General features: G+C 40.2%; 4 protein-coding genes across 7 annotated transcripts; 2 read left to right on the top strand and 2 right to left on the bottom strand.

Annotated features, from left to right (window-relative positions):
- The first annotated feature begins 45 nt into the window (after positions 1-45).
- Positions 46-1,560, top strand: borr (borealin-related). 3 transcript variants are annotated; one of them, XM_008197442.2, is made up of 6 exons: positions 46-202; positions 325-418; positions 471-595; positions 649-781; positions 958-1,142; positions 1,190-1,560. In XM_008197442.2, exons 2-6 carry the CDS (start codon positions 325-327, stop codon positions 1,463-1,465), a joined length of 813 nt encoding a protein of 270 aa, XP_008195664.1. In that variant the 5' UTR covers positions 46-202; the 3' UTR covers positions 1,466-1,560. The 3 variants fall into 3 exon arrangements, with proteins under 3 accessions (XP_008195664.1, XP_015837115.1, XP_008195663.1); XM_015981629.2 differs by having other exon boundaries at positions 61-233; positions 994-1,142; XM_008197441.2 differs by having other exon boundaries at positions 62-233.
- A 33-nt stretch (positions 1,561-1,593) lies between these two features.
- Positions 1,594-3,889, bottom strand: CD98hc (CD98 heavy chain). The gene is made up of 6 exons (XM_968579.5): positions 3,653-3,889; positions 3,439-3,594; positions 3,200-3,389; positions 2,819-3,146; positions 2,059-2,768; positions 1,594-1,914 (listed from the first exon to the last, which is right to left on the bottom strand). Exons 1-6 carry the CDS (start codon positions 3,738-3,740, stop codon positions 1,683-1,685), a joined length of 1,704 nt encoding a protein of 567 aa, XP_973672.1. The 5' UTR covers positions 3,741-3,889; the 3' UTR covers positions 1,594-1,682.
- A 249-nt stretch (positions 3,890-4,138) lies between these two features.
- Ttc30 (Tetratricopeptide repeat domain 30) lies at positions 4,139-6,792 on the top strand. Its single transcript, XM_015981624.2, has 9 exons — positions 4,139-4,329; positions 4,379-4,780; positions 4,827-4,962; positions 5,011-5,175; positions 5,224-5,492; positions 5,538-5,945; positions 5,990-6,165; positions 6,212-6,417; positions 6,468-6,792. The coding sequence occupies exons 1-9, from the start codon at positions 4,273-4,275 to the stop codon at positions 6,599-6,601; spliced, it is 1,953 nt and encodes a 650-aa protein (XP_015837110.1). The 5' UTR covers positions 4,139-4,272; the 3' UTR covers positions 6,602-6,792.
- On the bottom strand, positions 6,611-12,666 carry LOC662417 (cystatin). 2 transcript variants are annotated; one of them, XM_008197435.3, is made up of 7 exons: positions 12,443-12,666; positions 12,113-12,349; positions 11,856-12,065; positions 11,572-11,803; positions 7,605-11,502; positions 7,088-7,383; positions 6,611-7,036 (listed from the first exon to the last, which is right to left on the bottom strand). In XM_008197435.3, exons 1-7 carry the CDS (start codon positions 12,635-12,637, stop codon positions 6,888-6,890), a joined length of 5,217 nt encoding a protein of 1,738 aa, XP_008195657.1. In that variant the 5' UTR covers positions 12,638-12,666; the 3' UTR covers positions 6,611-6,887. The 2 variants fall into 2 exon arrangements, with proteins under 2 accessions (XP_008195657.1, XP_008195656.1); XM_008197434.3 differs by having other exon boundaries at positions 7,605-11,803.
- Between the last annotated feature and the right edge of the window lie 133 nt (positions 12,667-12,799).

Raw genomic sequence — 12,799 nt, forward strand, 5'->3', positions numbered from 1 at the left:
ACACGTACATATGAAAAAAGTTACATTTAAATTATTTCCAGGGACATTGCGTTAGGTTGGCGACAACTTCAAGATTTTTAAATGTCAGTTAGTTCGTTAGTGTAGACTTGTGCCTGTTGTGCTTGAAACTCAGTTTTAGTTAATAATATTGTGTTATAAATATCACAACCTAATTAGTTAACTCACATAAAGTCTATCTAACGTAAGCGAGTGCTTTTTATTATAACGCAAAGGTTTGTAACAAGCAAACAAGAACTGGTCAAGCGTCTGCAAAAAATGCTATCTCATATTTACAATCACCTATATTTTTTAATTAACTTACAGATGCCTCGAACGAAAGTTGTTAAAAAGGAGCGGAATGAAGAAGCCGGACGAATTAAGGAATTGGTGTCAAAAACAGGTCCGATGGGGAAAATGCGTTAGTAGTCTTTGCCGGTGTCTGTACTCGTTGCTGTAGTTTAAAATTTCAGTAAAGAGCATCCCTTCCACATTTAAACAACAGATAGAGAATTTCAAGATGCAGTTTAAGGCCGATTTGAAGAAAACGAAGCTTTCTATTCCCAGAAATCTTGCTAATAAGACTATGGGGGAGTTGGTAATGTAGAAAATATTTTATTGTAATAATAATTCATTATGAAAAAAATGTAGATGGAACGGCCTCCTGGCTGGTCTGGGGATAGCACCGTCGGTGGTTCTGTTACTCAGTTAATGGATGCAACACGAACAATGACAGTGACGAAAAGTAAACTTACCAAAAGTAATTCTTTTGGTGATGATGAAGGTAAGCTACACTGCACAAAAGCTTAAATGCTTGACTTTCCATCCTTTACTCAATAAATTAATTTTATTTTTCTTGTCATTACTAACACTCATGAATTTAAATGTTTCTTATAATTTTTAATATGTGACTAAAACCGGTATCATGACATTCATCTAATTGGGGTTGGGGCTTGCTAGGGTACCTTACAGCTGAAAGTAGTAAAAGTACTTCAGGTGGTAGGCAGTCAAGAACAAAAAATAGAGTACCAAAAACGACTCGCATCTCAAGATCTCAATCACTTCGCACTAAAAACGTAACAGAGGTGTATAAAACCCCAGCACAGAGAGTTCCTGCCAACAGCTATGGCACAGTAACACCAAAGGTAAAAATACGGTTTTTATTGTGGAAAAATTAACGTTGTTGCGATAGGTAAAACCCAACACACCGCAAGTACTTTTGCGCCGACCCAAGCAAGGAGAAGTCGCCCTATCGCTCCAAGGAAGTCCTCTGCTTACAGGAAATGTAGTGACTGACAATGTGGCCAACATCAACATTCCCCTTGAGGATGGCCGTCTTTTCTCGATTCAGCCCCAGAGAGGTTTACGCGTCTCTCAAATCCCAGAACTTGATCTTGAAACCAAACGACAGTTGGAGACTTTGAGGGATAATTTGAATAAAGTCTGCTCTTTAGCAACTACACGATAGGATATTAAGTGTGTGTGTATTATTTTTAATTATCGAATTCATTCATACATGTATTACGTAACCGTTGTTCAAAATAAATTGACTTTTACTGTAAATTTTTGTAATACTGGAGAATTGAAACCACTACATAATGCTGCGTTTTGAAATATATTTACTGTTCAACACAAAGTATAAAAGCAAGACAATGGAATGCCTTTATATTCAAATAATTGCAGGTTTATTTAGATGGCGGTACATATGACATTACAATTGCTGATTTTGGCGAAATAGGCACAGAATGTGCGTCATGTTTTACACTGACTGCTACATTTGGTTCGCTGTAATTAGCGCTAAACAGCTGAACAGTCACATCTTCTGACAGACCTTTGATATGGGCAGGGAAGTCGACCACCGTGCGATTGTCCGAGGGGTTTAAGGCGACCAATATTCCAGGGTTACCAGCAGTTACCCTAAAAAAAATAGTTATACACTACCACTGTTAACAACAACAGTTTGGAAAAATGGTTACGTTAACATACCTCCCCCTATTCCACGTTAGCAAGTAAAAATGTTTTAATTTAATGTTAGTTTTGAAATTAACACGTTTTATTTACCTTGTAAATGCAAACACAGTCTTATTGTTGAGTAAATGCGAGGAGAAGGAACCTCTCATAATAGAAGGTGAATTTCGTATCTTCAACAACTCCTTGTTGTTTTCCGATTCCAACATCACCAGTGGCGTCCCGGGTAACAAATAAGTGACAAGATCCCACTCACTCGAAGCGTTGACTTTCCATAACGGCCAAGTGATATTATCAGCATTAAATGTCGTATTTAAAACGTGAACAACATCGGTGATGTTAACACTTGGTTTATTCAATAAATGCGATTGAAGAGGCAGATCAACAACAAATGAGCTGTTGACCTTGTAAGCTTCGATATTGCTTAAATGTTCAGCTACCATAAATGGCCCATTTTCTGTCATGTTTTTAACAATAAATCTCCACTGTTTTAATAGTGGCCCCAATTGCATCACATTTTTAGTCTTTGGGTGCGTGTAAAAACTGTGTTCTTTGAAACCATCTCCAGTGGGATTTGGGATTTTAATTGGTTCGTCTTCAAAGTTTGGATCCACCAATAGGTAGGGAGCTCCTTTAAGCCTAATCCCGCCTGCGCCATAATTTAGGAACTTTTTAATAACTTCAGAGAATTTTTCAACAACTCTAGGGTTGTAGAAATTAAGGTGGGGCTTATCCATTGGTGCATAATAAAATTCTTTGCGATTTGGAGAGTATTTCCACGATGAGACATTCCTTACTGAGAGCTATTTAAAAAAAGTTAGTCAATACAATTAGAGAAATTCCGCAAACTTACCCAGTTATTTGGGGGTGTTGGCTCCCCTCCATTACTAGCCTCTTTAGGTTGACGCCAAATATAAAATTCACTGAATAGAGGATCCCTACTTTCAGATTTATTGAACCAAACCAAAGGGGATGCACTAGGTTCAAGTTCCACAACCACATTTATTTCCTTTTCCTTGAACTGCTTGAATGACTTGATCAATTCATGATCTTCACTAAACTCAGAATAAGCATTTTCAGGCCATGAAATTATAACTCCTGTAACTCCCAATTCCTTAACTTTCTTGATTGTTTCTTCACTTGCATCATCCTTCAGCTCAACTAGAGGACCTTTCTCCCACCTAATGGCCAAAATTACGTAAGTTTGTTTGGCGAGAAACGGTCGTCTATTTACCAAGTCCTCGGTGGTGGGGGGTTACACTTAGGAGCGGCCAGAATGATCATAACAGCCCCCAGAAGCATCAACCCCCACAAGATCCAAAACGTGATGAACAAAAACCAGCGCAAACGCACCCAAAACGGGTCGTTGGCGTACTTCATCAACTCCTCTTTGGTGAGGCCCACAAACGCGGTCTTGAGGTCGCCTGAAGTGTTAATTTCGCGTGACGCAATACAAATTTTAATTGAACTCACCAATGTCCAGTTTCGCATCGCCGTTTTGCTTCTCGTTGGGCGAAATCTTAGCATCGGCCACTTCCTCCTTCGGCAGCATCTTCTCGTCCGCGCCGTCGGCCTCCGGACTGGCTGCGTTCGGTTTCACTAGGCTTTTGGGTCGAGTAACGGCGTCCTCTGAAAATAGCAGACTTGTTTTATTTTTAAAAGAGCGAGTATGATGCAATTAACATACCTTCCATGTCAGCTTCAGGTATTGCCTTGTAAGTGGCCGGCGGGTCGGCGCTTGGCTTCTCTGATAGCTCCAACTTGTTGCCTTCCATTATGGAGCAATTAGGGCCTAATTGGGCAAATAATGGAGCAGGGAATACGCCCTTGGGGTCAATCGATAACAGCCAGCCACTGACGTGACCAAACTCCACCGAATTCAAATGACATGTGACTGGTTTTTGGAGGCATCAATTGTGATACCAACTATTGTGGAAAATAGGGAATTCCCTATTTGTTTAAACACCTGGCGCCGCTTCCGACGCACTTTCGTTGTAAATTTAGGTGAACTTACTCATTTTTACTTTATGATAATTATTTACTTATCATCAAAGCCATAAAGGTATTAAACTTGGGGGTAGTTTTTTATTTTTGTTAGGTTGGCTACACGTGTCCAAAATTTCAAAATTTAATCTGAAAAAAATGTATTGATAATAAATTATGCAAATTCAACAAACAATCTTTTATCGTAGAGATAGTAACTTCTGTGCAAAATATTTACTTTCACCATCAAATCATTTTTCTCACACCATCATATTTTTGTAGCCATGGCAACATTTTGTATACAAATTCTTGCCAGCTAGAGAAATGTTTTCCGCCAACGTTATCAAAGACGGGGATTTTACGAAAACTGTCTACACTCTGGTAAATCCCTCGTTAAACCCTTAGCCCCCTTTTGAGCGTGCAATTCCAGATAAAAGACAACCGCTTTCCTGATGCTATCAAAATCCTGCATGGTATCCCTGAGTCGAATTCAACCAGAGCCGGACTCTCATTGTTGGCCTATTGTTACTTCTACATTCAAGACTTTAATAATGCGGCCAGTTATTACGAAGAGCTTACACAAATGTATCCGGAAAATAACGATTACAAGTTGTATTATGCGCAATCATTGTATCAAGCATGTCTCTACGACGAGTCATTCCAAGTAACGAAAAAGATTGTCGAAGATCCGGAATATAAAGGACAAGTTACCAAACTCCAAGCTGCTATTAAGTACAGTCAGGAGGACGTTTTATCGGCGAAGAATTTAGTAAATGCGTGCCCGAACGAAGATCCAGACAAGGAAGTGAATCTCGGGTGTTTGCTCTATAAGGTTTATAAAGTTTGGAGATTAATATGGAACTTAAAGGAAGTTTCAGGACGAAAATTACGAAGAAGCCCTAGCTAAATTTCTCACGGCGTTGCAAAACCAGGGCTTCAAACCCTATCTGGGCTATAACATCGCTTTGTGTTATTACAGGTTGAAAGAATACGGCCCGGCACTCAAATATTGCGGTACCGCCCCTTAATATACATTCTCACTTTATTTTCTTGCATTTCTAGCCGATATAATCGAACGCGGGATACGAGACCACCCTGAACTAAGCATCGGCATGCAAACAGAAGGCATTGAAGTGCGTTCGGTGGGTAACACGTTTACCTTACATGAAACAGCCCTGACTGAGGCTTTTAATCTCAAAGCTGCGATCGAATATCAGCTCAAAAATAGTAATTTTTTGTCATTCTAATTGTAGTCACTAAAAAATTATTTTGCAGTGGACGCAGCTCGTGAAGCTCTAACTGACATGCCCCCGAGGGCCGAGTACGAACTCGACGCTGTGACTTTACACAACCAAGCTCTGATGAATTTCGAGCAAAACCCGACTGAAGGTTTCGAAAAATTGCAGTTTCTGCTTCAGCAAAACCCCTTCCCGCCTGAGACTTTCGCTAATCTTTTATTACTCTATTGTCAACACGAATACTACGATTTGGCAGCCGATATTTTGGCCGAAAACGCAGACCTGACCTACAAATATTTAACTACTGTTGGTACCCTCATTCTTGTTTTTTTTCTACTAAAATAATTGCAGTATTTGTACGACTTCCTTGATGCGATTATCACGCAACAAACATCACCTAGTGAAGCGTATCAAAAATTGGACGAACTGGCGAGTCGTCATACAGAACTATTGAGAAAATTGACAAAACAGGTGCAAGAACACCGCAACCGGAATGATACAGAGATGGTCAAAAAAACAGTAATGGAGTATGAGGAATGTCTGGACCGGTATATACCGGTTTTGATGGCACAAGCGAAGATATACTGGGACTTGGAGAATTACCAACAAGTTGAGAAAATATTCCGGAAAAGTGTTGAGTTTTGTAATGATAATGATATCTGGAGGTTGAACGTTGCACATGTTCTCTTCATGCAGGAGAATAAATTCAAAGAAGCGACCGGGTTTTATGAACCTTTGGTCAAAAAGAGTTATTCGGAGGTATTTTCGTAGTCAGTTAACAATGGGCAATTTTGGGGTTTTAGATTTTGAATGTGAACCCAATTGTACTTGCAAATTTGTGCGTTTCGTACATAATGACCTCACAAAATGAGGAAGCCGAAGAACTGATGCGAAAAATTGAGAAAGAGGAGGATCAAATGGCGATTGAAGAACCCGAAAAGAAGTATTTCCACCACTGTATTGTTAACCTTGTTATTGGGTGAGACAGTAATTGTAATTACTTGTTTGTAAAATATAATTTTTAGTACTCTGTATTGTTCAAAAGGAAATTACGAATTCGGAATATCACGGGTTATGAAGTCGCTAGAACCGTATCGAAAGTTGGGTACCGATACTTGGTACTACACCAAACGATGTTTCCTCAGTCTTATTGAAAACGTAGCGAAACATATGATAGTATTGCGAGACTCTGTTATTCAAGAGTGTATTTCATTTTTGGAAAACTGCGAGTGTAAGTAACTACTCAAGACGAAATATATTAAAATAATTCCATTAATCTAGTACATGGCAAGACAATTCGAACAACTGCCTACCCAAGTCTATCTGACGAAAACGAAACACCTAACGGTAAAGAAACTGTGGCTTATGAAGCTCGTAAAATTAAGTGCCTACTTCTAAAACTACAGAACTATTAGTAAAAAAAATCACATATAAACTGTTTATTACACTAAGGATATAAAACAACTAGAAATCACTGAGTAGTAACAAGTGTTAATAAATTTGTCTAGTATAAAATATATAACAAAGAAATTAAAAAGCACTAAAGCTTGAATAAATCACTAAAAATTACTGGAGAGAGCTTTACGCAATAAAATATCACGGCGGTGTTTGTAGTTTATTTACACGTCCGCCATAATTAAGTTGTTGCAAGTACAGACATTGAAAAATATCACATTTGTTCAGTTGCGATATGTTTGAGCTTTAAGCTACTATGGCACTGGAGGGAGTCTGGTTCAAACCACACGTACCGTCCCCCCTGTAAACTCTATAGTAACCTTGTTCGCCCCATCCTGTCCCCCACGAGTTTTTGACGATCCAATACGGAAGACTCTTCTTGAAGAGTGGATAATCTAACGCAAGATCGTCAATACCGAATTTATTAAACCTTAAATGATACTCACTGTGTACACCGTAACCCACTATTAAAACCCCGTGGTCAAGGTTTTTCGGACTACACAAAAACTTGAATGGATGGGACACCCCGCCCATGTAAAACTGCATAGCGTTGGCATTGATGGCGATGGAAATGGGGCCATTGGCCACCAACCACTTGGCCATATCGGTCTCGTTGTGGCTGATGTTGAGGGCCCCAGTGACCTGGACGCGGGCTAAGGTTCGATTGAAATGGCATTTTTCGTCCTCGGCGTCGTAGGGGTAGTCCTGCTCTGTCTCCAAGCCACCGATTTTCTCAATCGATCTGGAGCACACATTTTATCTTTTTTTCAACATTATATCACTATAACAAACATATTTGGAAATTGCCAATCGCAAAGAAAACAAACAAGTACGTTATTAAAATAAGATAACGGACCAAAACATTTCTAGTTACATTCTGTAATTAGTGTTTAAACGCCCGATAAATTTCATTAAACAATCGCGTTTTTGGTGAAAAAAACTTTTGATTGTTGTTCAACCAACCTGTAAGCGGTGTCCATCAACCCTCCATTACACCCTTGGTCATCCGTATCACAGTCCACCAACTCCTGTTCGGAAAACTCCAACAACTTCCCGTGTCTCAAAGCATACTGCCCTTCCACATTTCCCGTGACGCTAAACGCCCAGCAACTTCCACACTGTTCCTGATTCTTGACCTCCGTCACGACATTTTTCTTTCGCCAATCAAACTCCTTCGGAAGTTCAATATTGGGAATTTTAGCTTGTGCGAACGGAGTCTCATTCTCGTTCCTCAAATCCGTACGCAAACCCAAACTCCGCGAAAACTCTTTTTGAGTCATATCCGCAAACCTCGTAATTCCATACGTTGCCGTCCCCTGTTCAAAGGTATTCAATACCCTGATTTGCATCAAGTTTTGTACAAATACATTAAATCTGTATTTGTATTCTTTCTTGTGATATTTCTTGTTGTATTTTTTGAGGAAGTCAGTGAAGAGGGATAAATGGTATTCTCGGTCGTCGCAACCCAATAAATTGTCCAACTCGGCACTGCGTTTTGTTTTTCCGGGTTTTGTTTCGAATGTGTAGTGGTGATCCTCACCCTCGCAGGTTATATTGTACTGTCGGAAATTCTGCCACGGCTTATCCCAAACCTTTACTTCGCATATTTTCGGGGAAGCACCTTCGCGGATGTTACACTCATCGAAGTCTTTTTCATCGTCTTTAGAACAATCAGATTCGGATATTTTTACTTTGATTCTATGGATTGTTCCTGCAACGACTTGACTCGTGGCAGAAAGTACTTCCACAGGCTTGACCTTATTGCTGGAAGTCAGTTGAGTGTTTAAGTGAGTTAAGCTTTCACGGACGTATTGCTTGACTTTATCGCTTTTTTTATCAATTTCGGTTGCTCCACCAGGTATTGACTGCCTCTTACTCCTTACGGAGTGTGGTTTTTCGCTCCTTTGCCTTTTTACTCTTTTACCGTCACACTCGGTTTTAATTTGACGACTATTAGGTACCCAAAGCTGTTCAAACACTTCAAATTTGCAAGTTTTGGGTTTGGCGTCTTTGAGAGTACCACACTGGCCTCTTTCAGTCGAAATTGATTTTTTACAATCGGAAAGTATTACTTTCGCTTTGATGCGATAAATGTGGCCGGAGACAATCTGCGATGTTGCTGAAATAAACTCATGGACTTTAAACTTATTTTCGTGTTCAGATTCAGCATCAAGTTGATTTAAAGCAGCCTCCAGATATTTAATGACGTATTCGTTGTCTTTCGCCACTGGTGATTCTCCCCCCCGAACTTGACGCTTAGTTCGCTTGTTTGGATTTAACGTAAACTGATGTTTCTTATTTTCGCCTTCACACTTTATAGTGTACCTCCTGAAGTCCTCCCATGGTTTATCCCAAACCTCCATCTCACACAACTTCGGGGAAGCTCCTTCGAGTACATTACACTGTTCGAAGTCTTTCTGATCGTTCCTGGAACAATCCGACTCTGATATTTTCACTTTAATCCTATGCAAAGACCCTGCCACAACTTGAACTGAAGCAGAAACCACTTCTACAGGCTTGACTTTGTTACTTGTAGTCAAATGAGTATTCAAATTGAGTAAACCTTCATGTACAAATGTTTTCACTTCATCGTTGTTTTTATCGACTTCCTTTATTCCACCTGGCAATGTTTGCCTTTTTCTTCTCTCTTTGTGGCAATCGGTTTTAATTTGACGACTATTAGGTACCCAAAGTTGTTCAAACACTTCAAATTTGCAAGTTTTGGGTTTGGCGTCTTTGAGAGTACCACACTGGCCTCTCTCGGTCGAAACTGTTTTTTTACAATCGGAAAGTATCACTTTCGCATTGATGCGATAAATGTGACCGGAGACAATCTGCGATGTTGCTGAAATAAACTCATGGACTTTAAACTTATTTTCGTGTTCAGATTCAGCATCAAGTTGATTTAAAGCAGCCTCCAGATATTTAATGACGTATTCATTGTCTTTCGCCACTGGTGATTCTCCCCTGGGAACTTGACGCTTAGTTCGCTTGTTTGGATTTAACGTAAACTGGTGTTTCTTATTCTCGCCTTCACACTTTATAGTGTACCTCCTGAAGTCCTCCCATGGTTTATCCCAAACCTCCATCTCACACAATTTCGGGGAAGCCCCCTCAAGTACATTACACTGTTCGAAGTCTTTCTGATCGTTCCTGGAACAATCCGACTCTGATATTTTCACTTTAATCCTATGCAAAGACCCTGCCACAACTTGAACTGAAGCAGAAACCACTTCTACAGGCTTGACTTTATTACTTGTAGTCAAATGAGTATTCAAATTGAGTAAACCTTCACGAACAAATGTTTTCACTTCATCGTCGTCTTTATCGACTTCCGTTATTCCACCGTCCAACGTTTTCCTTTTTCTCCTCTCCTTGTCACAGTCAGTTTTAATTCGACGGCTGTTAGGAACCCAAGTTTGTTCAAAAACCTCAAATTTGCAAGTTTTGGGTTTCGCATCTTTGAGGGTCCCACATTGACCTCTCTCGGTCGAAGCAGTTTTTTTACAATCGGAAAGTACTACTTTCGTTTTGATTCGATAAATGTGACCCGAGACGGTTTGCGAGGTGGCAGAAATAAACTCGTGGACTTTAAACTTATTCTCGTGTGGAGATTCAGAATCGAGTTGGTTTAAAGCCGCTTCCAAATACTTAACAACGTACTCGTTGTCTTTGGTCACCGGTGACTCTCCGCCGGGAGCTTGACGCTTAGCTCTATTTTTAGGGCTTGTTTGAAATTTAATACTTTGTTCGTCCCCTTCACACTTTATTGTGAATTGTCTGAAATTCTCCCACAGTTTCTCCCACACCTCCAACTCGCATGTTTTTGGCGAAGCCCCTTCAAGAATATTACAATCATCTAAATCTTTATTATCGTTTTTAGAACAATCAGATTCGGAAATTTTCGTCGTGATTTTGTAAAGTGTCCCTGCAACGACTTGGGTTGTTGCTGAAACCACTTCAACTGGCTTCACTTTGTTATTTTTACTATTGTAATTGGCATTAAAACCGTTAATCCCTTCTTTGACAAATTGTCGAATTTTCTCGCTATTTTTATCAATGCGATTCGGGGCCCCTAAGCCATCTCGCTTATAGCGACTGTAATTCGTGCGATTGTTGTCATTTTTATCGCGTTTTATGTTCTGACATTGGGACTTTACCACTTTTTTGCTACCAAAATCATCGTTCACGTAAACCTGGACTTTGCAAATTTTCGTATAATTTTCGAAAAGCTTGTCCTTGCAATTTTCGTACGGATTGATTGGGCTATCCTCCAAGCAACGCGAGACTCCCATCCGCATGATAATGTGATAATAAACCCCATCGTCCCCGACCATTTTTTTCGCCCCCAAAATTTGCAAAATTATTCGTTTGTTGTTATCATCGTCAATGCTGTCTAGCGCATTGGCGGCAAAGTCGGCCAAATTCTTCACCAAGCCTTTCTCATCAGGCGAGATTTTCTCCAACTGACGGATTGCTCTCTTTGGTCTTAAAACCTCCTCACTTGAATTTTCCTCAGAGCTGCTGGTTTTCGTAGCTTTGGTTTGGTTTGCTGCCGTTTCGACTGATTCACTTGAAGAATCTTTCTTAGTTTCTTCTGAACTTTCGTCACGTTTCAACCTCGAAACATGTTCTTCAGTGGGCGCAGGCTCCTCCACGGTAACACCCGCCGTAAATGCGGGATCTTCAGACACCGTCAGACTTTCAGGTGTTTGAAATAAATCAAACTCAAGTTTGCTCTCTACCTGAGGGTGTGACTCCGCAGTGGAGGGCGCTCCGATTTCAGGCTCCACATCAACGATTATTTGTGACTCCAAATCCGCTAACCGCGAGGGTGTCATTTCGTCAATAGCCCCGTTTTCTGCCATTTTATCAAAATTGGGAGAGTCAATTAGTTTAGTACGTTTACCGCTAACATCAATTTCATTACTTATATCAGACTTCCTAATATCGGGCCTGACGTATTCTTGCGAAACGGTACAATTATTTTTGATCACGTGTTTGGCTTTACTTATCCAAGGTTTATGCAAGTAGGTGATCTCGCAAATTGTTGTTTCTGCATTTGTGTCTCTTGGGCATGAAGACGCGTCAAGGTTTGCACTTTTTTCGCAAAGTGTGGGCGCGAATTCCGCCGTCAGGATATATTTAACTCCAGTTACAACCTACGACGGTTAAGAGTGATTTCAATGAATTATGGCAAATGAGGTTATTTACTTGTTGTTGTAATCTGAGTACTTTGACCAGCGCATGTTTTTTGGCACGTTCCGTCTGAATGTGCTCTAAAGCTACGTCAATTAGTTCATCCACGCCTTCCGCATTTGTGTTGAGGTCAAAGGGGCAGCCTAAACAAGGAACTGAGTCTTTCCTGACCGCGACGAAATGCTCGCCCACTTCAGACGAAACAGCTTCGTTGCTTAACACAATCTGTAATTACCGAATTAGGAAAAAACACAAATGTAAACAAGCTTTACAGGTGTTGGTTCATTTGTGTTCACTTCGGTTGGGTTTGTTGGTGAGTCATACACTGGCTCATCAACGATAATCTCAGGTTTAGGTTTGCAATTGACATCAGTGAGCACCTTGCTGCCTTCTTCAGGCGTATTCCTGACGAAGGCGTGACAAGTGACGACTTTTTCGCCGCAGGGCACATTGGGGTACTTGTTGATGCAATCCACATCTATGTCGAGAATTAATTCGATGATATCAGCCTAAAAATTAAAAGAGGCGTAATAGCGCTATCAATAACCTACTTTATCGCGTATATTAATATAAACAAGCTGAAATCATGGCTAAAATTATACCTTTGTCTGCGCATTTAGGAGGGTTGCTTTGTTGTAGTTGTACACCTTGAAAGGAGACGAATTCAGGTGATTTAACACTGCCGAGATTTCGGAAGAATGAGATTCTGATTTGTTCGATAAATTTTCTTGTAAAACATCACTATTTACTAAAGACCACCAACAGAAACAAACAAACATGTACCACAAGGTCGCCATGTTTGTTTCTGATTGATGTCAAAGCTGAAAAGTGTCAAAATCAGCTGTGACTGTCTTGGCGACATCTAGAAATTACAGGAATCTGCGGCAATTATGGCAAGACCGCGGTTTTCATGAGGTGAGTAATTTAAATTGCTTAGAATTGTAAATTTCATGTGTTAA

Source organism: Tribolium castaneum, chromosome 3 (assembly GCF_031307605.1).
Source record: "Tribolium castaneum strain GA2 chromosome 3, icTriCast1.1, whole genome shotgun sequence".
NCBI classification, from domain to species: domain Eukaryota; kingdom Metazoa; phylum Arthropoda; class Insecta; order Coleoptera; family Tenebrionidae; genus Tribolium; species Tribolium castaneum.